This window comes from Anas platyrhynchos, chromosome 27, assembly GCF_047663525.1.
Source record: "Anas platyrhynchos isolate ZD024472 breed Pekin duck chromosome 27, IASCAAS_PekinDuck_T2T, whole genome shotgun sequence".
Classification (NCBI taxonomy): Eukaryota; Metazoa; Chordata; class Aves; order Anseriformes; family Anatidae; genus Anas; species Anas platyrhynchos.
In genome coordinates this window covers 6,964,611-6,990,365 of record NC_092613.1, presented here as the reverse complement: position 1 = coordinate 6,990,365, position 25,755 = coordinate 6,964,611, and the positions used below count along the sequence as shown (strand labels likewise).

At 57.8% G+C, this 25,755-nt stretch overlaps 2 protein-coding genes across 4 annotated transcripts in view; both read left to right on the top strand.

Annotated features, from left to right (window-relative positions):
* LOC101801831 (receptor-type tyrosine-protein phosphatase V) overlaps positions 1–10,306 on the top strand; it is a 36,521-nt gene extending 26,215 nt beyond the window's left edge. The window contains exons 27-40 of one of the 2 annotated variants that reach the window (XM_027444686.3): positions 89–165; positions 963–1,097; positions 1,325–1,447; positions 1,927–2,087; positions 2,503–2,638; positions 2,976–3,055; positions 3,668–3,755; positions 4,211–4,301; positions 4,954–5,030; positions 5,338–5,472; positions 5,996–6,118; positions 6,552–6,709; positions 7,356–7,491; positions 9,799–10,306. In XM_027444686.3, the coding sequence (XP_027300487.3) occupies positions 89–165; positions 963–1,097; positions 1,325–1,447; positions 1,927–2,087; positions 2,503–2,638; positions 2,976–3,055; positions 3,668–3,755; positions 4,211–4,301; positions 4,954–5,030; positions 5,338–5,472; positions 5,996–6,118; positions 6,552–6,709; positions 7,356–7,491; positions 9,799–9,858 (1,580 nt within the window). In that variant the 3' untranslated portion in view covers positions 9,859–10,306. Of the gene's footprint in view, positions 1–88; positions 166–454; positions 562–962; positions 1,098–1,324; positions 1,448–1,926; positions 2,088–2,502; positions 2,639–2,975; positions 3,056–3,667; positions 3,756–4,210; positions 4,302–4,953; positions 5,031–5,337; positions 5,473–5,995; positions 6,119–6,551; positions 6,710–7,355; positions 7,492–9,798 lie in introns of those variants that run through there. The other variant, XR_005261088.2, reaches the window with a different exon arrangement.
* A 5,853-nt stretch (positions 10,307–16,159) lies between these two features.
* LGR6 (leucine rich repeat containing G protein-coupled receptor 6) overlaps positions 16,160–25,755 on the top strand; it is a 123,724-nt gene continuing 114,128 nt past the window's right edge. For both annotated transcript variants that reach the window (XM_072028540.1, XM_038168435.2), the window contains exon 1: positions 16,160–16,353. In XM_072028540.1, the coding sequence (XP_071884641.1) occupies positions 16,160–16,353 (194 nt within the window). The remainder of the gene's footprint in view (positions 16,354–25,755) is intronic.

Below are 25,755 nucleotides of genomic sequence, written 5' to 3'. Positions count from 1 at the left end.
TGCTGGGGCTTCTCATGGGGTGTAAACCAGATGAAATTGCAGCTGTGAAGGGCTGCCAGGGGTCTCAGACGTGTGTGCTCTCTTTCAGATGATCACTCTCGGGTCAAGTTGAGCCAGCTGGGGGAGGATCCGCACACGGACTACATCAATGCCAACTTCGTGCCTGTGAGTGCCCGCTTGCCTTACCCACGTAGAGGCACGGCCTCAGGGCACCATCAGAGAACCCAGCCCGGACTGAGGCTGTGAGGGCCGGTGGACAAGAGCCACTGGAACCACAGCTGGCAGACTGGCGAGGTGTTGGGGTCGGGCAGAGATTCATGGTTGCCCTCTAGCAGAGGTTGATGGCGAGCATTTGATGGCAAAGTGCTGTGAACGCAGAGTGAGCGAGTGTGGGGAGACTGGCAAGGCTTTCTTCCTTCTTCTTGAGCACTGTCCTCTTTCCATCCTCTCCCAGCTTACTGCCCCGTCTGTCTGTCTGCTCTTTCTCCTTCTGGTCTGTGCAGCTGCATTTGAACAACCCCGGAGCTGTGCCAGCATCCCCCACCCGGGAGCTTTCCCCAGGTAACAGGCAGGGCACGCAGCATGCTGTGGGAATCCGCGGGGCATGCGTGTGCCAACGGGACAAAGGCAGAGAAGCCTGGGGCCTCGCATGCTCACCCTACCTCCAGCACTGTCTGAAGAGCTCAAGGAAAACCCAGATTTGTCTTTCCCTGGTTAGGCTGAACGAGGAACTGCTTGGAGGGAAGCGGGGGGTCACGTCCCTATTCCAAAGAAGTAGAGCACGTGCTGGGCAGCACGTTTCCTGTGCAGTCAGCTTCTTCTGAAGCTTCTGCTGAAGTCAGCTGCCCAGGAAGCTGTGCTCACACGGGCTGAGGGCATCTCTCCATCTACAACAAAGGCAGATTAAGGACTGACTCGGTCCCAGGGAACTTGCCAACTCCTCCTCTTTGGCTCTTGTTCAGGGCTACACATCCCAGCAGGAGTTCATTGCCACCCAGGGGCCCCTGAAAAAAACAATAGAGGACTTCTGGAGGCTGGTGTGGGAGCAGAACGTCTGCAACATCATCATGCTGACAGTGTGCATGGAGAACGGGCGGGTAGGTGTGCACCACCACACTCAGCCGAGTGATAAGACCTGCACAGGTCCTTTCCTCAGTAGGAGCCAAGGGGAGGTGGGGGAGAGCAGTGCAAAGCTCCCGGTGCGAGGAGCAACCCCCTGTTTTCTCCAACAGATCTGCCCCAGCTCCCCACACACCTGGAGATGCTATGTCACCCTGTTGGGCAGGCTAAGCCTCACTGTGACCCTGTCCTACCTGTGCCCTAGGTCCTCTGTGATCATTACTGGCCATCCGAATCCGCCCCGGTCTCCTACGGGCAGGTGCGGGTCCACCTGCTGGCGCAGAGCAGCTCGGACGAGTGGACCATGCGTGAGTTCAAGCTGTGGCACGTGAGTAAGGACCCGGGACCCCATCGAGGGCTGTTGGTCTGCACGGGATGCAGCGGGGTTTCGCCTCAGTGGTGGTGGCAAAATCTCCTTTCTATGCCAGTAACGGGGTTCAAAGAAGACCGAGCCCCTCTGGGGAGCAATGTGCCACCTCAGGCTCAGTGACACGGATGTATCCAACGTGCATCGTGCCTCCTGCCCGCCCTTGCTCCCTCGTTCCCACTGCCCTGATGTCCCTGCTATGGGACTTGGCCTGCAGCTTCAAGGATGTGTTTCAGGGCAGGGGAAGGCAGCTCTGCTCCCTGCCACCTCCACACGCCTCACCACGTCAGGGAGCTGTGGGGACAGGACAGGGCAGCAGAAGCCACCAGACAGCGGGGTGGACGTGATGTGGGCTGTCCCCATACATGAGCTGGGGTCCGTGGGTGCTCCTGGGGCTGCGGGGTGCATGCTGATGATCCGTGTCATCGACCCTTTTTCAGGAGGGCCTCCGGGCAGAGCGGCACGTGTCCCACCTGCACTACACAGCCTGGCCCGACCACGGCATCCCAGAGTCCACGACATCCATTATGACCTTCAGGGAGCTGGTCCGGGAGCGCATCCAGAGCGCCAAGGACGCGGGGCCAACCCTCGTGCACTGCAGGCAAGGAGCAGCACTGCGGGGACAGCAGGGGGGGACCAGGGACCTCCTGGTGCACGAGGTGGGAGGGAAGGCAGCACCCAGGGCATGCACGGGCTGCAGAAAGTCTCTTTGCTTGGGCACCAGGGATGGCAGGGCTGCGGGCAGCCTGTCATCCAGTCTGGTTTGGAGAGGGACTCTTTATCAGGGAGGGCTGGGGGCAGGTGTAATTAGTTGAGCTTTAAGGTCCCTTCCAACCCAACCATTCCACGATTCTGTGATTCCCAGGGGATGCTCAGCACTCCCAGGGCAGTCCCAATGGCCCCCCAGCCCCTCAGTCATTGCTGGTGCCCCCAGGGTGAGACATGCCTAGTGCTGGGGGGGAGCTCATCAGCCGCAGGGTCAGGCGATGCTTAAGCCTTGCTGTCTGTGCTCCCAGTGCTGGGGTGGGCCGCAGCGGTACCTTCATCGCCTTGGACCGGCTGCTGCAGCAGATGAAGCAGGAGAAGGTGGTGGACACCTTTGGTGTGGTTTACACCTTGCGGATGAACCGCTACCAGATGATTCAGACGCTGGTAAGAGCTCTGCTCTCTCTCTTCCCCCAGGCCCACTGCTTTGTGGCATAAAAGCCATCAGGGCTGGCAGACAGATGTGCTGGTGGACTGGTCCCAGCACCCCAACTGGTCCCCAGCCTGTGGCTGTGTCGTGGTGCTGCTCAAAGCAGTGATATCTCCCAGGGCCAGCTCAGCTGGAGTGGAAATTGCCCTTCTGTGGGGATCTCCAGCAGCTTCTTGGCTTGCCAGACCCACAGCTGCAGTGGGACGTACCCTGCCCACTGGGTACCATACCCCCCTTCATGCTGTCTGCACGGTGCAGGATTGCTCTACATTGTTCTCTGCCTTTGTCTTCCAGTCCCAGTATATTTTCCTGCACAGCTGTATCCTGGACAAGATCTTGGAGGAACCACTCCTGGGTTTATCAGGGACAGAGACGTAAGGGCTTGCTGCATTTCACCTGCCCCTTCCCCCCCAACCCCTAACCCACAGCCCCTCCAGGCAGCAAGCTGGGACCTGAGCTCAGTCTGGGCCTTGATCCCAGGACAGAAGGGCAGGGGCGCCCCACCAGCCGTCCCCACCAGCATTTTGAGGGAGGTCAGCCTGGGGCTGGTTGCTCCTTGCAACACAGGGAACCCAGTCTAGAGCAGTGTGGGGCACAGGGCACACTGTGAGGGCTTGGGGGACCACGTCCTCCTTCCCCCCAGTGTCAGTCTCAGGGGCTGTGCCAAAAAGCTGCAGAGCTCCCGGGGGTGGGAGCAGGTCAAGGCTTTGCCCCCCTACCCTGTTTCTGAGCCTACTTCTGGAGGTGACCTATTTATCTGTATGGCCAAATTCTCTCCTACCTCATTCAAAAGAGGATGCCCTTGCCTATGCTGCGTCTTGGCAATGGGCTCTGGGCTGTGCTACAGCTGAGACCCATCAGAAAGGGGCTGGAGAGCCACAAGAGGGGTGGAGGTCTGCCCGCAGCCCTGCCCAGCTCCTGCAGACACAGCCTGGCTAATTCTGCACTTGTTCAGCCTCCCCCTTACCACCAGTTTCTCTCCCCAGGTCCTGCCCCATCCCACTGAAAAGCTTTGCACAGCACTATGCCCAGAATGCAGCCAAGTCCAACATGGGCTTCCTGAGGGAGTACGAGGTGAGCACTGTCCTGGGTGTGGAGCCCTGCCACGGCCACAAATGCTGTGGGGGACTGGGGAACATTAACAGCTGCTCAGATTGGGGGACACCCTAAAAATCCCTCCTCAGTGGGTCCCGTACCCCAGTTTTCCTGTGCCTGGCTCTCCTGGCAATGTTCCCCTCTCCACGGCACTGAGTCCCCAGCCCCCTCACATGTCCTGCACCGAGCAGGATCCATCCATGACCCCTCCTTCCCTGCCCCTACACACGGTAGGGACCTACAGAGAGATGCAGACAGCTTGGAGCAGACCTGGCAGCCCACCCCACTGAGCCTTGGCTGGGTGGTCCCATAGCTTACCTGCCTCTGCGTGGGCAGCTATAAGCACCCTGCTGCTGAGGCTGGGCACTCTCAGGAGTCCCCAGATCTTCCTGAACCTCTTCTGCTCACCGCTTCCACCTCTCTCTTTCACTCAGACCCTCCTGGAGGTTGTCAAGGAGGAAGCCAGCTCTGCAACACCATCTTCAGGCAACCAGCAGACGCGGCCCTCAGCCAGCATCCTGCCATGTAAGTGCTGTGACTCCTTGCACCCTCTCGCCATGCCTCACAGTGCAAAAAAGCTTTCTGACACTCTGGAGTGGGTCCACCAGACGGCTACCGAGGTGGCTGGGGGATGGAGCATGTGTTGTATGGGACTGAGGTTGGGGAGGAGGTTGTTCAGCCTTGAGGAGAGAAAGCAAAGGGGAGATCACATTGCTGCCTTCACTTGCCTGCTGGGAGGGCACAGAGAAGATGCAGTCCCTCCAGGTGCTCCATGGAAGGACAAAAAGCAACAGGGATAATTTGGAAGACACGGGATATTCCAGCTCAGTACAAGGGAAAAAAATCCCATGAAGATGGCCAAAAACTGGAGCAGGGGCCCAGAGTGTCTGCAGCATCTCCATCCTTAGAGATGTGCAGATCTCCACTGGACAAGCTGCATGCACTGCATGCACCTGCCTGGAGAAGGGAATTGGGATAGAAAAGGATCGGTGGTTCCAGGAGAAGCTCTGAGGCTGTGTTTTGAGGACCAGCATCTGCAAGCTGTACAAGAGCACGGCAGAGAGGGGATCTTGGCAGAGAGGTGGCGAACAAGGGGGCTGGAGCTGTGTGGCTGCTTGCAGGAGCTGTGCGAGCATGAGGGTGCCCTGGCTCCCTCCATCACCCACATCTCTTGCAGATGATCGCTCCAGGGTGAAGTTCTCCCTGCTGGACCAGGGCCCTTTCTCGGGTCTCCTGCAGGCGTGGCGCATCCCGGTGAGTTGTTCTCCCCCTGCAGCAGGCGGTGCTCCCCTCCCCTGCTCCCCACCGCTGTTGTGACCCTGTGTGAGGTGCCCTCATGGACCAGAGGGGTCTGTGGGGATGGAGGATGAGTCTTGCCTCCCTCCTGGGGCTCTGCCCAGTTTGGGCTGTCCCCATTTCCCTCCCTTGGAGCTTCCTCCTCTCCCCTTTCCCCCTGACGTGCTGAACTTCCCTTCTTTTCCTGGTCCTCATTTGCCCAGGCTGCCCAGGTTCCTGTGCCACCTTCTCCAGCTGGAGAGTGATGTTCTCATTCCCCACCCAGGGCTGCAGCTCCGGCAGAGACTATCTGGCTGTGCAGGGGCCTGACAAGCTGACCATGGAGGACTTCTGGACCCTGGTGTGGGAGCAGGACGTTCACACCATCCTAACGCTTCTGCCGTGGCAGGAGAAGGGGGAGGTAAGACACCGTGCCCGCCTGCTCCTTGGCAGAACAGGGACCTGTTTAACAGAGCTGGAAGCCAGAGGAGCTCCAAAACTTGGGCTGTCTTTTCTGAAGGGGTGCTTCTTTTATCCTGAAGCCTACTGCAGAGCCAGCGTGGCTGATGCTGAACTTTTCCTCTTTCAAAATGCTCCCACAGCCTGTCACGGGAGGGAGGCTCTTTGCTGCCCACCATCAGATCCTTGGTCTGTTAAAGCTGCATCCCCAGGGCACCCACGGACAGCAGCTCCTGCCTCTGTCCAGCTGAGCTGGAGAGCGTTTGCTGAGCAGAGTCCCACTGCCAAACACCTCTGTACTAACAGGGAACCTGGCTGCTGTCTACTGTTTTTTCCAAAAACTCCTCTGGGTTTCAGCTGGGGGATGAACTGGCATGGAGGGATATTTGGGGAGGTCCCAGTCCAGCTCCACCACAGCTCCTTGAGATGGTGACTGGTCTGAAGCACGGCCACCACCAACACGAAGCCAAACTTCTTGCGCACAGGTCCCAGCTGACGCGTGCTGGCCCCTGGAAGGAGACTCCCTCTGCACAAAGATGCTGACCATCCAGTGCGGCACCGAGAAGCCTGTCTCAGGATGGAGGTGTACCCAGCTCAAAGTGAAACACGTACGTGTCCTCTGTGGGGCTTCCCCACTGCCTGGGACATTTCCCACTGCTAGCCAACGGGTCTGGAGGGGCAGGGGCTGACAGGTCTGCGGAGACTTGGCTGAGCTTCTGGAGCAGAGTGCCAGCAGCCTGTGAATGCAGGAGGGAGTCTCGATTGCAGCCTGCAGAAGGACTTCTGCCAGGAGATGCATGGGAGAGGCCGTGGAGGCTTCCCCACCCCTTACCAAAAGGTCAGGGGAAGGGGAACAATTCCCCTGGGCACAGTACCCACGGTGCAGGCGATGGGCAGTGCCCCAGAGGGGACTCCTAGGACAGCGTTACAGAAGTCCAAGAAAGCATCTGACAGCCTAAGGATCGAATATCTCAGGCTCCTCTGCCTCCAAACTCACCCATCCGTCCCCAACAGCCCTGTCAGCTCTTTGTGTCTCCCCAGGAGAAGAAAGGAAAGGAGAGGCAGGTGCAGCAGTTCCTGTACACGCTGTGGAGCAGCACGAAGCAGCCAGATGCCCAGGGGCTGGCGGAGCTCCTCGCTGCAGTCAGACGGTGCGCGCCCAGCCGCAAGAGAGCCGCTCCCCTCCTTCTGCACTGCAGGTACATGGAATTGTAGAACCGTTTTGGAAGGGACCTTACAGATCAGCCCGACCCCCTGCCATGGGCAGGGACCCCTCTCACCAGCACAGGCTCCCCCAAGCCCCATCCAGCCTGGCCTGGCAGCTCCTAGGAGCAGGTACCCACAGCACCTTGGCATAGCCACCAGCAAGTCTGTGCCCCCCACCAGCCTCAGCGTTCTGGGGCATTTTGAGAGTCCATAGGAGCCAGGGAAGCTCACATGAAGCCAGGCACACAGGATAAGGAAGACAAACAGGGCTGGGCCAGGGGCAAGCATGGATGGAGCAGGCACTCCTGGGCTGAGGTGCCCACGACACCCCTGGGCTGGCTGCTGGGACCCTGGGAGCAGCCCTGACCTCCTCTGCTTGTGGCCAGGGACAGCAGTAGACCACACGTTAGCAGGGCTGACCCAGATGAGGGATGCACAGCTCGGCAGGGCAGGGTGGGCTGTGCCTCCAGGCTCCTTCAGTGCCACTTTTGGGACCACCGGTCAGTGCAGAGCTCCCTGCCACCCACATCAGTGCTCACAGCCCCCCCTGCCCCACCAGAGCCAGCTGCTGTGTGTTTCTCATGGTGCCTCTCACCTCTTGGCCTGGTGCCTGCAGTTACCCCCCCTTGTCCCTTGCAGTGGTGGCGTGAGCCAAATGGGGACGCTGATCTCCCTGGATTGCCTCTTGCACCAGCTGAAAACAGAGCGGGTCCTGGATGTCTACGGAGTGACCCTCCAGCTGACGAGAAGCTGCTGCCTCATGACCCCCACACTGGTAGGTGGCAAGGAGGGAGGGCAGCGGGCTGGGCAGGAGGGGACATTGGTGCCGAGCTGTCCCCGGGGTCCCGCACCCCTGCATGGGCTATGTGGGGCTTTACTCCCTGCTTCGCCCTCCCTGTGGCTCTGCCAGCCACCGAGGGCTAAGGGTGCTGCCTCTTCCCAGGGGAGGGCTTGTGATCTCCTCAGTTTTGGAGTTAGCATAGGTTAAATTTTCTGTGAGCTCCCGATAAATGCGAGCTGCTCTTTCCATCCCGCCCTGGAAACCACGAAGCACTGGTTTGATCCTACATGACAAACCTGCCCTCAGTCCCCGCACGGAGCTGTCAGCACAGACACCTGCAATCTGCTTTTTTTCTGCCACGTTCCCACTTTCCTGCCTGTCACCAGGGCCGGGGTTACCTACGAGGAGCTTGGTGGGACACCCTGCTGTGTTTCCAGCTGCCCTGCAGCCATGCAAGCCACAGGGCTGGGGCACTGATGGTGCTGCAGCTGTGCCAAGCTGTGCCGTGCCATGCCAGCCCAGTCTCCCAGTCCCACGTGTGCTGTTCCTGATGGGTGCTGCTGGCACAGGTGCCCTCTGGTAGCTTTTCCTTTTGCTGCAGCCTCTGTGTGCGCTGCTGCAGCATCCCTGGAAACCCTCCCCACGGGGGGCGGCAGAACTGGGGCAGATCTCTCCAGGGCTTCCCAGCTGCAGAGCCGCCTGTGACCGGCTAATCACACTCTTAATTAATGTGAACCATGCGCTTGGTGGGAGCCGGAGGAGGGCAAGGCCTCCGCTGCCCCAGCCTCAGAGCTCCTTTGTATTTCAGCCGTGCTCTCGCCGTGCAGAGACACAATGTGCCCATAAACACGCAGCAAGCGCCCGTCAAACGCCGCTGCCCCACGGCGCGGGGGCAGCAGAGGCAGCAGCCTCCCCACCTCGCTGCGGGCAGTGCTTGTTCCGATCCCAGCACGCCCTGTTCTGGCCTCCAGCCCCGTGCCAGCCTCCTCCGTCACCACGGGGTCCGCCAGGACGCTGCCTTTCTGCCTTTCTCTCCAGTGGGGGCACGCCGCTGTCACACCAGGGCATCGGCTGATGTGCTTGGGTTTAGAAGCCAAACAAGGGGGAAAATGAACCTTTGAGTGGTTGCCCCATGGGTGTTGGAGCACCCTCAGCCCCAGCACGGTGCGGGTCCCTGGGGACGTGCCCCTGCCTTTCGCCAGGCAGTGAGTGTGCCTGGTCTGAAGTCAGCGCGGGGTTGTCGCTCCGGATTTCACAATCAGGCCGGGCTCATTGAAAACAAGCTCTGGTGACCTGGAATTGCAGCCATTGTGTGATCTGTGGCTTTCCTGGTCGTGCAGTGGGACTAAACCCACCGCCGGCGGGGAGGGAGGCTCCTCGTGACTTGCAGCTCAGCCAGTGCATTAGCGAGCTGCTCGGGGGCCCCTCTGTCAGGTCCCTAATCCCCCTTTCTGGCTACCATGTGATTGCAGCCCACATTTGCTGGCCAGCCCTGCCCTTCAGCGTGAGCACTGAGCACAGCCTGACTTACCTTTCCCAGAGCCCTGCCAGGGGTCGGTCCCCAACCAGCCCTGCATGCCCAGCACCTTCGCCCCAGGGCGCTTTGGAGCCTGGCGTTGTGTTGGAGCAATCTGGTGTTTGTGCAGAGCATTTACCAAACCTGCAAAGGAACAGAGCTCTCTGGACCAGCTAGGTGCTGATGGATCATTTTGCTGATCTTAAAAACAGAACAATAATGCAACTGGACTAAAATGACCCAGACTGGGTGCTTGCAGAGATCTACCCTGCTCAGCCCTTCAGTCCGTTTTGCTGGGACAGCCACCAAGGGACACTCCTGCCCGTAGGTCTTCCCTCCTGGTGGCAGGTGACTGCCAGACCTTGTGCACACCACAGAGCTCTCCCCAGTGCTGCCCTGCAGCAGCGCCGGAATGGCTCTGCAGCTGTGCTTTGGGTGCAAACCCTGAGGCACATCCAAAAGCCACAGCTGTGCAGATTGAGGAGGTCAGGTGCTGTCGTTCCTCTCACACCTCAGTGCAATTTGCCTTCAGGTTTTATGAGTGGGGATGATGAAGCAGAAGGAAACAAATATGGTGTAACTGCGGCTTCAGGCCTGATTCTTCCTTTCTGGGCAGCTCTGGTGACACAGGACAAACGTGGACCTCTTGGGACAGGGAATCCTGCTCTGCCATCAGGCAGTGCTGGCTAATACTCCATCATGAAGTAATTGTAGGGCTATAGAGGCAAATTGCAGAACTAATTCTCATCAGAGACCTGACTCCAGAACCCTTTTCTCTTTCTCAGGACCAGTACATGTTCCTCTACACCTGCATGCGGGACATCATCGCTCAGAAGCAGCCGTGAGACCACTTGGCACAGCCCGGCACCGTCCTGCCCTCCACCCCTGCAGGGTCCTGGCCGGAGCCAGGAGCTGGGGTGAGAGCCCAGCGGGGGTTCTGCAGCGAGAGGGGAGCCACCCCGGTGCCACCACGACCACCACCGTGTCCTGCATGGTGTCCACAGAGACTCGGGGTCTCCTGAGCAGACTGGGGCAGTGTTGTCCTGCCCTGCTGCAGCCCCTCAGTGCAGACACGGCCAGGGGCTGGGTGGGATGCTCCTTGGTTTGGCCGCTTTGCTGGGATTCCTGGTGTCTGGAAGGATTTTTAACCCAACTGCACTCAGCACAGGAGGGGCTGCCCGTGTGCACGGGGCGTGCTGAGGTCTCCAGCACTGTTGTGGGCGGTGGGAGCAGGCTCGTGGCGGCTGACGGATCAGCATTAGGTACAAACAATAAACAGCCCTAGGAAGGAGAGTGCTTGTAAGGGTGGGTTTGCTTTCCTGGGGTCCTGGTGAGGCCCAGACTTTCCCTTCCTGCAGCACGAAACCCATTCCCAAAAGGGAACCAGTGTCCCTGGCCAGGCAGGCCACAGGCAATGGACCAGGTGCCCTTGGCCAGCCCAGGCACTGCTGCCCATGGCCCACAGCAGCTTCTGCTTGCTCTCATCTGCTCCTGGTACTGAGCAGGTTTTAGCACTTTACCACTGCTTCTGTCTGGGTGACAGCATCCTGAGAGCTCTCCAGGAGGAGAACACTGAGAACATGTGTGAACACTGTCAACATAAAAAAGGACCACGAAGCTCTGAGGATATGCATATGTGCACAAGACGATTTATGATGTTATCTTGGCAAGATATCCTGCTCATACTGCAGGGTTCACGTCTCACCGCGGTGTTTGATCCCCAAGCCTGTCAGCAGGGTTGGTGATGTCCAGCTATTTACTATTCATGAGGGTGTGCACGGTTCATAGCAGCAGCCACCTGCTGTGTTCTTTGGGAGAACACCAGTGTGTGCTGGAGGCCTGACATAAGGCAGACAAGCTGCAGCCTGGTCCAGAGAGTAAAGTCCCTGGCTTCTGCCGAGTCTTAGGTTGATGACGAGTCGCGATGAAACAAGCCTGGATCGACCCCCAGCATCTCCCTGCTGGTGATGTTGGGCACAACCGGTGGTTCTCCTTGGCTCAGTGTGGCCTTGGAGCTCCGGATGCTGAGGATGAGTCTCAAGGGTGTGTGCAGCTTTGAGCTTTAGCCTGCTATACTGTTTGAAGTCTGCAAGCTCCATTTAATGACAAGGAGCATCCCCATCTGTGTGCCCCAGAGTGCTTTATTGTGTGTTAAACACCTAATGCCAGTCCAGAAGACCTCAAGAATATCTGTGAAGTCCCCTGAGCTGGAAAGTGGGGCCAAACCCCAGTCAGAGTGCAGATGTGGAACAGGTTATAAGAAAGACCCTTGTGAGGGGCACAGAAGCAGGATCCCTTGGGGGAATAGCTCTCTACAGCCTGGCAGCCAGCGTGTGCAGCTCGTGTGCCCACCCCAGGCTGGTGGTCATCGCCCCTTGGCTCTGCATCACCTCCAAGGTTAAGGAGGGGCAGGAGCTCCCCGTCCTCCCTTTCCTATTTTTCTGCAATCAGAGCTACCCTGTGGCTTGCAGAGTCATTCTGCCCGGGGCTTTGCTCAAAGCCATATTCCCCGTGGAGAGGGACTGGCTCTGGCTGTACCGCTTGTGGCAGCGGAGAGGCCAGAGGCCTCATTTTGGGGCTGCGTTCCCAGGGCCTGCTTTGGGCACTGCGGTGAGGAGCACCACATCCCCGCAGGACAGCTCAGCCACCCCGTGCCACCCTCAGGAGCAGGGCAGGGTGAGCTCTGCTGGCACCTGCCCCACGCCACCTCCCACCCGGCGGGGCTCAGTGCAGCACAGCTCCATCCGTCTGCCCTGCCAGCTGGGCTGTGCCACCAGGACCTTCCTACAGCCCCTTGGGGAATGCTCGTGGGTCTCCTGTGTGCCTGTGCACAGAGGTGGCAGTCCCAGCCCCCAGGGCATGGGGACACGGTGAGGCAGGGCTGATGCACCGCCCCAGGGCTGTCGCACCTTGTTACAGGTGTGCCAGCTCCAGGATGCAAAGAAGCGAGTGAAAGCCACGTTGGGGGAGAGGCTGCTGCCTGCAGAGCTTCCAGAAACCCATGAGCAAGTGATCCCACAGCCCTCACATCTGGCTAGCACGGCGCGGAGCTCGCACTGAGCCAAGATGAACCTGCAGACGGCTGCAGCCAGCGCACGGGGCTGCAAAGGGACCTCGTCACCAACGGGACGGGCAGGTCGCAGGGAACCATCCCACACGTTTCACCCCGTGGGTTCGGTCTGGTTGCAAATATGGCACAGCCCTCTGCCCCGTGCCTCATGTCCCGTCCAGCAGGAGGCCGACCCGGTGGCGGTGATGAATTTACGACCTCCCACCCACTGCTGCAGCGGAGGCTGGAGCCACAGATGCTTGCAGAGGGTGTCGTGGGAGCTGCGGTTTGGATGAATAATTTTCCAGCCCTGCAGCTCAGAGCCACGAAACCCAGAGGGGGAGAGAGAGACAACAAGACAGTAAAACAAAACAAGCCTCCAGCTCCGGCCGCCCAGTGCGTTCTGGACCGAGCCGTGTTGTTCTTCGTACCGAGCCTGCCCCAGCCTGGCAGCATCCAGCCACCACCCTGCTCCACCAGCCCCTGTGCAGAGGCTGAGACCCTGCAAATGAGCAGGTCCAGGGCTGTTTGGGACCCTTCCCTGCTCCCTGGACCGAGAAGGGAGAGCAGGACCACCCGCCCCATGCATCTCCTGGGGACCTGCAGCCATGGGAGCTGGGGTCCCGCAGCTCCTTGGTCCCATTTCTTCATTCACTGGTGCTGCTGCTCTGCCTTAGGCTCTCCCCTGTCCCCTGCTCTCCCCTCAGGGCACAGAGAGTCCCGTGGCATCTTCCCCCAGCACACCAACAGCTCCCACCCCAGGGAGCCCAAGCTGAGCACCTCCATGAAGTGAAGGACCTGGCTTCAGGTTGTAGCTGCCCCATCTACCAGTGCCGTGGGGATACCCGTTGCTCTTTCCCTTTCCACCTGAGCCACACCAGCATCACCGAGCACCAGGGCTGCAGCTCATCCCTTCCCAGGATCTCCAGCATCCTCTCCCATCAGCTGCTGCCCTCCCTCACAGCCAGGCGAGCAGAAATGGAGAGCAGCCAGCACCCTCGTGCTCTGCAGCAGGGATGGTTTTCCCCAGAGATTGACAGCTAAATTGGGATTCTGCTAGGGTGAATTCCAAACCTCCTAAAATAACAGGGGAAGAACTTCGTTAGCCTGGAAACTTCAACAACTCTAACAAGCCTTGGCAGCCTCAGTGCACAGCCCAGAGCTTGTCTGGTGGTCCACAGCGAGGATTCAGCCAGCAGTGCTGCCCGGACACCCAGCTGTCCTCGGGTCCAAGGCTTAGACCAGAGCCAGACCTCCTCATGTTGGTGCAGGAATGAATAACGGGGCCCTTGCAGACCTGCCGAGCACAGGCAGTAATTGTGCTTGCAGTAGCTCACGCTGGCTGGACCTCATTACACTCTGAGGCTATGCTCTAAATTTTTCCTTTTTTTTTTTTCCTGCTCTTAAGTAAGCTGCAGGAAGACTCGTCAGCCATGAACGGTGGAGGCAGCAGGAGAAATCCCAGCCAGGATGTCACCTGCCACCCAGAGGTACCACACCTCTGTGTTAGGTTTGGCCACAAATGCTGGGGTTTGGTCCTGGAGTCTGTGAGCAGGGGTGCAGCGAGTGTTTTGGGGAGCTGGGCTGGGTGAAGAGATGCTCAGAAGCAGCTCAGAGAGGAGGTAGTGCTGCCCTGAGCACGTCTCCACTCCCCAAACCGCAGGCTGCCACTAGAGGACAACACACAAACACGTGTGAGCCTTGCAGGAAAACCTCCGCTCGCAGAGCAGGGAGAAGCTGGCTCTGGAGCTCCCGGTGCCTTCAACCAGGGCACGGCACAGCCCGCATTACTCACAGCAAAATGTGTTTTCAGTGAGAACTGGCTGAAAAGTGACACTTCCACCCCGGAGGGACTTATTGGGAATTCCAAGTTTTGCCATGGAAACATGGAAGCTGTCCGGTCCAAACAACTCCACGTCCAGACTCTGCATTTTGCCAGGAGCCAGGCGACACGCTGGAATAAATGAACACTTCAAATATTAATGTCCATTAGCGGCTCTCAGGGAAATGAGACAAGGAAATGAAGCACCACAGCTGAGCTGGAATAAAAAGCAAACAGAAAAGTTGGAGCAAAGTGTGACATGCAGGGCAAAGCCCTCCAAATTCGGGCTGCGTTGCTCCAAAAACAATGTGAAAAATGTCATTGCAGTCAATGCCTTCCTGAGGAAATGGCTCTGTTTCAGCAGAATGGCACTTTTCAATAGGAATCTCTTTAATGTGATTTTGAAGAGCTCTATTAATAGTGAGCTCAGCCAGAGTCCTGCATCCCCAGGGAGAACTCACTGAGCGAGAAATTGTCAGGGGCTCGCAGTGCGAGCTTCGGCTGCCCAGAAAGAGAGACGGGGAAATCATAGATAAAAGCTGCAATCACAGCCAGGAGCAGAGTGACAGGCCCGACACTTTCTCCAGATTTACACCACATTCCTGGCTGCTGTCAGAGCAAATCCGTCCATTTCAGGCCGTGCTAAAGCCCCGCAGCAGGGCTGGAGGAAGGGTTGTCAGCGGACCCAGGGAGGAACCTCTCTCTTAGGGCTTCCCATCCACCCACCAGGACCCCTCCATCCGGCTGGCAGTGTTTTACATTTGGAGCTGTCAAAATACATCGCCGATGTCTAATTAATGACATCTCCAGAATTGCCTGCCATGGAAGTGGCTTAATTCTAATTAAATCAGTTCCTGCTCCTGTACGAAAATCCTCGCTCCTCCGCACTCAGCGGCAAAGTTTCCACTGACTTCAGCGGCGATAGGGTTTCAGCCCGGAGACTGCAGGATCTGAATGGATTTCACAAATGAAATAGCTTCAGGTCCTGCATCGCCCAGGCTGGGAGCCCTCAGCCAGGGTCTGTGCATCAGCCCCAAACCCTGAGCTCGATTTGGAGCAGACCTTTTCAGAAGAAATATCCACTTTGGTCACAAGTCTCACACAGGAGGGAGCACACCCCCAAGCCTGGGCTGGCTGGAGCTTCTTCTTAAGCCTCCCATTTTGCAGACCTGACCCCATATAATTCTCACCTCATTTATCCTGAGAAAATCATTTTGTCTGAATAAAAAGTGCATTCGCAGGAAGTGGGGCTGTGAAAACCACACATGGCCCCGTGGGGAGCTGCTGGACACCCTGGGACCTTGGCTGCAAGCCCCCACTCCACAAACTATTGCTGTTCTCACCCCTGACCGCTTTACCTAAGGTTAGAAAGAGCTCTTGGGGTGAACACGTTGCTGCCACTAACACAGCTCATGCCCCAGCTGGATCTGGGTGATGTTGGACCCAGGTGCCTGTCAGCATCAGCACCACATCCCATTTACCTGGAGAGCGCCCTGGGGAGGCCCCCGTCCAGCTCAGCATCCTGACACTGCTGCTCCATCCCTCGCATCTCCCACCCGGCCCCTGCCCAAGGATGGAGACAGGGAGAGGGGAGCGAGGTCGGACGGACGGACGGATGGACAGACAGCCCCCAGCCCTGGGGACAGCAGTTCCCCAGCAAGCAGCTCCCTGGCAGCTCCTGTGCCCTTCTCCCAGCTGCGCCCTGACTTTCCTGTTGCAGCTGGGTTTAGCAGCCAGCGCAGACACAGAGTCCTTTATCTGGGGTTATATTTCAGCGTCCCAAAGTCTGGAGCCCTTGAAGTGCTGGTTGGGTACTCCTCTTTATGCTCCTCTGCCCTGCCAGAGCCAGCTTTGCCTTCCCCTGCCCTGCTATCTCACAAAAACATTGTTACAAAACAAGCACAGGTCCCGGAGCTATGAACAGGTCTTTATTTGTTGAGGTTTCTTTTTTTTTTTTTTTTTTCCCCTTTCTTCCCTTTGAATGAAATTCCTGCCAGCTCTAAGAGAGAGAGAGAGAGAGAGGGAAAGAGTAGAAAGTTTAACTCCTCCCATTGGAGTGTCTCACGCCCCTGCCCAGCCCTTGAAACCCAATAACCAAGATCATTCAACAATGCCTTCCCTTCCCTGGCTGCATCCTTACTCCTCTCCGAACCGCGGGAGGCACGGTGCCCGCTGCCACTGAGGGACCAGGGAGCTCCCCTGGGTGCAGCCCAGCCCGGGGACGGGGCGAGCCCACGGCTCCTCGCACGCTCCCCACCGCTGCAGCCCGCTGAGGATGGAGCAGCTCTTCTGGGGTGTCCTCCTGGCCTCCTCTGCCCGCTTCCAAGCGGTGGCTGCGGAGCCAGGTGCGGCGCCCTCGTGCCCAGCCCAGTGCCACTGCGAGGAGGATGGGGTCATGCTCTCGGTGGATTGCTCCGAGCTGGGGCTGTCGGAGGTGCCCGCCAGCCTCAGCCCCCTCACGGCGTACCTGTAAGTACAGCCCTTCGCCTTTCCTTTCGCCTCGGGTCTTTCTCCGCACCCCTTCGTCAGCTGCGGTTTTCCTCTGGCTCGGAGCTTTGCGCCACTTTTTCCCCAAATTAAATTTCCCCTGGAAATTAGAAACAAAATAAAACAGAAAAAAAAAAAAAGAAAAAGAAGGCAGCTATTACTCCAGGACCTGCCAAGCTCAGGCAGCTCCCCCTCCTCCCCGCGCCCCTCTGCAAACGCTGTTTATATTGCGATGTTATGCATGCTTTGCTTCTTGATTACAGTGGATCAGAGGAGCTGATTTGCTGGGTAGATTCTGATTGTCTGAGAGCATAATGGAGTATTTATACTGAGCAATTACTGCAAACTGCTCTGGGATCCTTCTGTCAAACATTTCAATAGCCGTGATAACTCATGGCTTTTGGGGTTTGGGTTGGGCTGGCCACCAGCAGTGTCCAAGTTGCCTCTTTAAAATGAGTACTGAAGTCCTATATGAGATGTAGGATTTTTGGTGGTTTTATTTTTCTTCCCCCCCTCTCTGGTTTGAATTAAAAGTTCCTAATTGTCTGAATGCTTCCCATCCTCTCTGGTATTAATACCCCAAAGGGTTACACTACCACAGGGACTGGTGGGTCCCTTTCTAGCCCCGGCGATGGTCTCAGTGGTGCCATCAGACTCAGCGGTGGCTGAGCATATCCCCAGGGTGAGCAAGGGACTCCCCAGGACGATCCCAGGCTTTGACCAGGAGAAGAAATCCATCTGTCTCATGGAGACAGGTTGGCCCTGGCATGCCCTGGGGAGGATGCTTGGCCTTTTGCTGAGCAGAAAGGGCTGTGGCACTGTCCTCAGCTGCACAGCAGCGGGCTGCTGAGGTCCTCCCTTGCCTTTCCCAGCCAGGGATGCAGCGAAGCAGCCGCTGCATGTACCAGATCGTGCAGGACAACCTGTAGCCCCCAGGCAGAGCTGGTTTTGTGCTCGTTGTGCTGAGAAGGGGCAAGTGTCCAGGTGTGGCGTGCAGACCGTGTGGTTCTGATGGTCCTGGCTTGTCCTGGGATGCAGTTACTTTGCTGGTAAAGCCAAGCACCCTAAGCAGTCCGAGAAGGGCTTTGCAAAGCCAGGTCAAAGCTGCCATGGCTGGATAAGAGCTCTGCCTGTCCTGCTTGCCTGAGGACATGGCTTCATGTACTGTTGGGCCAGCTGAGAAAGAAGTAAGACAGGACAGGATGATTTTCGCTGGAGAGCATGGACGATGAGAGAGCTGTGTAATGCAAGCTGCATTTCCGTGGGAGCGCAAACCACGGAGCACTTGTCACACGAGGTGTGCGCTGCGTAGAGGTATTGCACTGCACACCCCCTGGGGCTAAATTTGGAGCCAGCTGCCTCCGGGTGAAAAGTCACTGCAGCTCTTGAGCATGTCCTGGTGGAGGTGGCCGACAACACGCGGGCTGCAAGCAGGGCAGGCTGCAGAGCTTTGCAGCCCCCCATGCTCCTGCCAGGACAAACCACAGCCACGGCAGAAACCTGCTCCCAGTTTGCAGATCTGACTCCCAGCAGCTGTGGTGCCCCCATCTCTGCAGAGAGATGAGCCCCAGCTGCCTGGGAGCCCCTGGAGCATGATCTGAGGGCCAGCTGGAGCTAATCTGCTCTCACTTACCCTGAGCACAATATCAGGGCAGGGACTCAGAAGGGTATGGACCCCTTGTGCAGGGTGGCAGCGGGCAGGTGCTTAAAGATGCTCTTGGCTTTTGGCAGAGGTCTGGGAGCTGGGCTTGGGGGCAGCCCAGCAGCGAGGAACCAGCAGCAGCTCCTCCGCCAGCTTCACGCACAGGGTGGCGCCAATGACAGCAGTTTGCCGGAGGTGCACCAGCCGTGCAGCCTCCCCAGCACGGCACCTTGCAGGGAAAAGCGGGGCTGAGAGGACAAAATCCGTGGGATCCAGCCAGGGAGGTGGCAGAGGGGCTGGGGTCCTCCTCCTCCCTTCAGGGCTGGGGGTTTTGGGGAGCCACAGCACGTTTGCCGTGTGATTTAAGCAGCGCCTGTGAATTAAGAGCTGGGGAGATGTAGCCGAGGGAGGAAGGCAGGATGTTCTGGGAATTGTTGGGGGAACAGAACTGGGTTTTCTCCCTGCTTGTCACTGCCTTCTGGAGTTACCTTCGGCAAGTCACGTAAGGCTAGTTTCTCGGTTACAAGGTGTGCAGCCAGGGCTGGTTTTTCAAAGCAAATCAGCATAAGTTTTGTCGGAACTGTGGGTCTTCAAGAGAGATCTAAGCTCTTCATGTAAATTCCGGTTGTAAATCCACACTCAGATATGTAAAGGAATGCTTAGATTTTTTTTGGAGAGCTGCAAGTGCTGAAAAGCAAGCCCTGTAATGTCAAGGAGGAACCCGGAGCAGGAGGGCAGCTGCACCCACGGCTTTGCAGCTCCTTTGCTCCGTGCCCTGCCTTCTAAGCAAACTGTGGGTACTCCTTTCTGTAAAGAGCAGGGCTCCCTCGGGAGCAAAATAAAGGGTAATAACCTCTGATTAGACACTGCCTCGCCACTAATGAGCTCGCGTTCATGCCCTGTCCTGACAGCGCAGTGTCTCCGCGGTGCCTGTCTCTCCCCCAAAACCCAGTCCTTGCTCATTCGGGCACCTCCCTGTGCCTGAGCCTGGGATCCTCCAGGTGGGATCAGCCACCCCAACCCAAACTTTGCCACGGGAGGGCTCCGTGGTGAGCTCGTAGCTGTGGTCAGGGCGATGGGAGAGAAGCAGGTCACGTCTTCCCATGTGGGACCTTTCCAGTAGGCACCTGGGTGTGCTGGTGACTTCTTGCAGCCACAGAGAGCCCAGGCGGCCAGCCCAGCCGAGGCTTGGCTCTGTTAGGTGAGAGGACCCCATAGTCTGTGTTGCTCAGGGCTTGCTCTGGCTCTAGCAGCCCATTTTGCTGTACCAGCACAGACCTCGTCACCTGGGGGCTGCTGACGACATCCTCAGGACATGACGAGCTTGGGGGGTGAACGGGGTTTTTGCCTGGCCACGAAATGCTGAGGTTCAGCACCTTCCTATTCAGCTGCAGCCAAAGACCTGACAATCTGCATCGACCCCAAAGAGCTGAGCTATTCAGAGAGGGAGCGGAGCTTCAGCTGGCGTGTCAGCACGTCCTGGCAGCAGCGTGCCAAATATCACAGCTCTGCCTGCCGTGGGCAGCACCATGCGCAAGGGAGTCACTGCTGGGGCTGGGGGGGATCTCGGGGAGGACAGCAGCAAGCTGAGAGCACAGGAGGCTGGAGCTGCGAGGGGAAGGCTCCCGTGCAGCACAGGAGGCTGTGCAAAGAGGCACTGAGGAGGCTGGTGTCTGCTAATAGGGGAAAACAGGAATTGCTGCTCGGCACTCGCAGAATTAGCTTGGCTTTGATGCCTGGCACTGCTGCAGCCCCTGTGCGTGACCTGGGTGAGCAACCCCACCTCTGGTTCCCTGGGGTGTGCAAGTGCCACGTCGCATGGGCTGGGGGAGGTCAGCCCCTGGGTACGTGGCTGTCCCCATGCCTGTCCCCTGGGATAGCATCCTGGTCCCCTCTGCCCCCTTGCAGCCCCTGGTGAGAGGGAGGAGGAGCTGGAAGGATTGCCCAGAACCAGGAAATATCTTAGGTAGGGTGACACGAAGACACCTCTGGGTGTCACGGATCCAAAGCCCTGCTCAAAGCAGACCCAGCTTGTGGCACTGGTCAGGGAACTCATCTGCTTTGAACATCTCTACTACCTCTGATAACCTACCCTCTTTCTGGTTTTGACCACAAACATCATATTTTTTTTCTTCTTAATATCTAACGGCATGGTCCAGCTTGTGCCCATTAATTTCCATCCTGCCCGGACAGAAAGCTTCTCCTTCCTCATGCTGTTTCCAAGGGGAACAGGAGCCAGGAGCTCTCAGCACCATTCTCACCTTGCGGAGACATTTTAAGGCTTTGCCTGGAATTTAGCAGCCCCCTGGGAGCCCAGGGGCAGGGCCCCTCTGCTCCCTGTGCTGCCCCCTGGCACCACAATCTGCACCAGGCAGCTTCTTCCATGCTCGCACAGCACCCGTGCAGGGAAGGTTAGAGCAGAAGGTGCCTTTTTCCTGGTATTTCCATTTTTTAAGCACCCCAGAACTGTGAGATGGGGAGGGAGCAGGGTTTCCAGAGCCACACGTGATGCTGGAGCAAGACAAGCAGCAATCTTGTGATGGGCACACACCCTAGGGGGACAGAGGGAGCTGCCAAAAATACTGAGATCACTAAGCCCTGACACCCCCCTTCTGGGCATTTCCAAACCACCCCTGGTCCTGGTGGCCACGGCGATGATCTAAGGGCAAATGGGAAATGCCACTCCTGCCCCAAATGGCCCCAAGTCCAGTCCTTGCCTGGGAGAACAGCAGCCAAAGCAGGAAAAAGGAGAAATGTTTGTGGTCCTGGGATCCCAAACCTGGCAGATCAGGCTGGTGAGGGGCATTAGGAGGGCTGAGATCTAACTCACATGCTGCAGTGGGTTCATGGCTTTATGTGCACCATTTAACAGCTTTAAGGCTCTGATTGTTTTTCTCTTTTCCTTAGAATAATGGGGATAACGGGAGTTTCCCACCTTCAAGCATTTGCTTTCTGCCAAAGGGGCCCTACAAAGACCATAGAGGCACCCCACAGGACACAGACGTGCTCTGCATCCTTGTTAACAGACTTCAGGGGTTCCTGAAGGTCAGGCTGCCTGGGCTCAGCTCCTAATTCAGCACCCAATTCAGCACCCCAATTGCACCCAAGGGTGCTCTGTGCCTGAAGGTGGCTTTTTGCTGGTACGTGGCAAGGAAGAGCCCGTGGGGACATCTCCCAGCCCCAATGAACACCGACACCTTGGGGTGGGCAAGCAGGCCACCAGCTCACAGCCCAAATTTCCTGGTCCCTCAGCCCACAGCAGTGCTGGGAACAGGGCTGGTTGTTAGTTGGAGAGCAGAGGGCCTCATCCCTGCGGTACTGTCATGCCCTGATGCTGCAGGTGGTGCTCGGTATGGGCACGAGTGTCTTGGGGAGCCAGGGTTGCTCAGAGCTAAGCCCAAAATGCAGGACCATTGGCCCCGAGGCCAGGCACATCTGGTGGGATGGTTTTCCCAGGAATGCATTGCTCCGTTGAAAGGAAAAGGCTCAATGAGATCGGATCAATGGGAGTGGAATGGGAGAAATGTAGTAACAAGTTGAATCAAGAGAGATTATTTCAATGTTTTCACTTCTTGGTAACTTTTTTTTCCTAATGTTTCCATTTACATATTTTCACCTGCTGCTGTTATGTTTACCTGCAGGCCAGTTAATATTCACATTGCAGGACTCTGAAATTATCAAAGCAAAACCTCATGGTGGTTCTAGAACAAAATATATTGGCTTTTTTTTTCTATACTTTGTGTGGACATGCGGGCTCTTTGTCCTGGCTTGGGAGGAAAGGAACTGCTGAAGTCTCTGAATTCCCAATGAGATGGAAACTTCCAGGTTTCTGGCAGCTCTCCATGTCCTCCCTCCTCTTCCCCATCTTCCAGCCTCCTCTGTCAAAGGCTCTGCTCCCTTGTACCCCTGATACCATGATACCTTGTGCCCTTGCACCTGATACCATGAGCTAGAAAAGTTTGGGTCCTGCAGTGATCTCGTGCAGAGCTGCAGCTACCCTGGACTGGTGCTGCTGGGACTCACTGGATGTTGTGCTCTCCGGAGAGCGGCTGGTCCACAAGCAAGGGCTGCAGCCCCAAAATGCTTCCAGCTAATGGAAGTGATGCTGCAGGGTGTCTGGGGCACAGGATGTGAGCAGATGCCCACTTGTTGGTAGGGCACTCTCTGAGGAGGGCTGCGGGAGGTGGCAGGAAGGATCTGCCCCATCCCAAAGCCAGCAGCAGGTCCACAGATCCCTGCAGGAGAGGCAGCAGCCAGGCCTTTGCTGCACTTGCTCGGCAGCTGGCAGTGAGCTCTGCGCTCCCTGGCAAGCAGGGAGCAGGTGTACGGATGAGGAGCGCAGCGGGGAGCGCAGCACGGCGCCGCGGTTAGAGCAAACCTGCACAGGGCCGTGGCTGTGCTCTGGGCTGGACAGCCACTTGTGAACCCCAGCTGCTCCCTCCCAACGTTTCCACCCTGCAAACCGCAGCAGGGCAGGCTGGCTGGGACAGCAGGAGCCCAGTGCCTCCCGTGCAGGCTTTGGGGGATGCTCTACTACTGCTCCCATCGGTGGCACCCAGCGAGGATGGGATGTGGCAGGTCTCCATGTCCCCACGCTCCCTTCCAGCTGGCAGCTCCGCATGGAGACCCTGGAGCTGCCACTCGTCTTCTGTGTGCTCTGGGCTTCAGCCTCGGCCGTTTGGTCCTCGCTCACAGTCCCAAGCCCCTGGAGCCTCCCCACCGAGCCACGAGCTCCGGGCACGGCAGTGCTGGGCTTTCTGCAGCATCGTGGTCGTGCACTTCCCCTGCAACCATCCTCCTCCATCCGCCCCCCCTGCTCCTCCCTGCCCGCCCCCCAGGCTAAGCAATATGCCACAGCCTTCCCTCTCTCCCTCCCTTCCTTGAAGAATAAGCTCATAAATCTGCCCAGGGCAATGAAAACACTGAGCTCATGGCCCTTAGATCTGTGCGGGAGGAGCTCTAGCTGGCGATTAAAGGAGTTTAGGGTTTTCTTTGAAAAAGCTCTTTGATTCTGGCAGAGGCTCTGGTGCCAAAAGGCAGCGATGGAGCTGCAAATGCCTCTCCCCCCCTCTGCACCTGCCTGGGTCAGGGAGCAGCAGGAGGGTGGAGGAGGGAGAGGGGATCACGGCACTTCCCAGGGGGCTGTAGTGGGGCTGCGGGACCCCCGGCACCCCCTCCAACCCTCTGCCAGCAGCAGGCAGGTGCGTGCGGCCACCCTTCGGTGCGGGCATCTCAATCACGGGTGCCAAAATGCTTCCTCTGCCCCAAGGAGCTGCCCCAGCTCCATCCACGGGGATGCTGGGCTGGGTCTCAGTGAGCCAGAAGCTCCGGATAATGGATGGACAGACAGACAGACAGACAGACATTCATCCTCTTGGCTGCTCTCAGGCAGCTCAGAAGGTGTCTGAGGTGGGCTAGGCTGCTCAGGGAGCTGGAAATGGGAACGCGAGCTGCCTTCGTGCACTGCTGCAGGCAGCCCAGGAGGGCTCCAAGAGCAGGGATCCCCACCGTGATGCTCTGAAACCTTTGGGAAGGAAGAGGGGAGGACTGTCAGGGCTGGGAGGAGCCTGAGGTCTCGGGGAAGGACCTGAGGTTGGCAGGAGCTGAAATGGATCAGGAGCAGCCTTCCTGAGAAAGAGCAGGATGGAGCGCAAGCACCTCGTGCTGCAGCCAAATCAGAGCAGAGCCCTCTCAAGGGGAGGCAGGTGCTGTGCCCGTGGTGGAGGGCAAGGGGAGGACACGGTGAAGCTCAGGGAGTGCCTGCAAGCTCGCAGGGATGTGCCAAGGAGCCAGGAAGGGGTAACGCACAGCCCTCTCCTGAGCTGCCAGCACAGGCTCTGCTGCCAGTGGTGAGGGAGGGCAGCCCTCCAGCCTCCCCCCTCCGAGGGACAAGGAGCCTCCCCAGGCACCAGCAGCTCTCCATCCCCGTTTGCCTTGTTTGCAGTCCTTCCTGGAGCTGTTTAAACCTCTTTGAAGGACTTGGAAATGAAAAGCAGCCCCCATGGGAGTGGAGCAAGCCAGACACACCTGTAAGGTAGGACCTGCTCAAGGGACCTGTTCTCTCTCATTGAGAGCAGCCACAGGTCCCACTACAAAGAGACCCTGGGGAGACAGAATAGTTTCCAGCACTCGATATCCCCGTGAGGCACCAATTAGTAACATTCCCCTTCATTCAAAGGGAAGGTGAGGCCCGAGCACCGCATCATCCGCCAGGGCTGTGCGCGCTGGCACCGCGGGGCAGGGCGTGGAGGGGAAATGTTGGCTCCTCCGCTGAGCGAGGGTGGGAGAGCTGGGGGAGCACACACAGGGACAGGGAGGGTGCCCCCCACCCTTGTCAGACGGTTTTGTAACGTCTGAGCCCCCGGGATGTTCCCCCTGCCTGGTGCCACCTCCCAGCCCAGGCAGTGCCCTGCAGTGAGCCAAGCCAAGGTGTGACGGTCCTGCGGGATATGAAGGCAAAAGCCCCCTTCCCCAGGATGCTATCCTGTGTCAGGATGGTTCTGGCTGTAATTGCATCCCACACGGGACAGCTTCAAGAGATTTCCCAAATCTGGGCACTTCTCAACCTTATTAAAGCAAGTTTTCATCACTGCATGTGTGAAAGCAGCAGGAAAATCATTTACATTTTCAGACAGAAATTCAACTCCTATTTCTCATAGGGAACACGAGAAGAAATCCTAATTGCAGGGTACAATCTCTGCCATTCTGCTTTACCCTGATTTCTGCAGCTACTCCCCAGCAGCAGCCTCTGTGCCCCCAGCAGGTCCCTGCGATGTCCCCTGGGCACCTGGGCAGCACCGTGCCAACGTGCCCACAGCCAGGGCAGCAGCACTCAGCCAGCATTTCCCAAGGGAAGAACGAGGTGCAGAGGCACATCCCAGGCTGCTGCTGCTCAGACACTGTCCCAGGGGGCTGTCCCCATGCTGGGATGTCACCTGCACACGCCCCGGGTACCAAAGGACAGGGACATTCCTTTAGGGTCAGGTGTGGGGTGTTTGCTCCACCTGCAGCCGAAGGCGTTGCAGGACAGGAGCTGATTTATAGGAGCGGGTAAGAAATTGTTGCGCTGTTTTCCTGTGGCAATGAGTCCCGGGGACTGATGAGGTGCTGGCTGCACAGAGCTTTATCAAGCCTAGCAGCAGCCTTGCTGTCCCTCTCGTTTTGGCTGCAGCAGGTTCGTGTGCTGCAGGTTGTGTCTGCAGCTGCAGCCCCACGCGGGGAAGTGCCTGTCGGTTACGGTGCTGCTGGTCTTTCATGTGGCGTAAGACAGCAGAGGATTTATTGGCGACAAAAGCATGAACGCTGGGAGCCTTGATTTATGGAAGAAGGGGGAAAGGGAATGTGTTGCAGCCCATGCTGGTGGTGAGTGAGGTGTGTTTGAGATGAGCTCATTGTGAAAACTGCCCAGCTCCTCCGTGGGGTGCTCTGGGCACCTGGTAAACACTAATAATGAACCCTCCTCTAACGTCCTTTGAGATCAACCGATTCAATAAGTGCTGCAAAAGAGATAGAGACTCCCAGCACTTTTCAGCCACACGTCCAGCCCTCTCGAGCTAAAAATTAAAAAGCTCTCGAGCTTCACATTCTCGCCGTCACAGCACGAAGGAAGGCGATTCATGAACATGGATTCGTAGCCTGCCTTTCGTGCCCGCTGACCTCGCCGCTCCCTGCTCACGGAGGCAGCCACAAGCCAGTGCAGCTCCCAGGCATTCCTCCACCACCGCATCCAGCGGCTCCTCAGC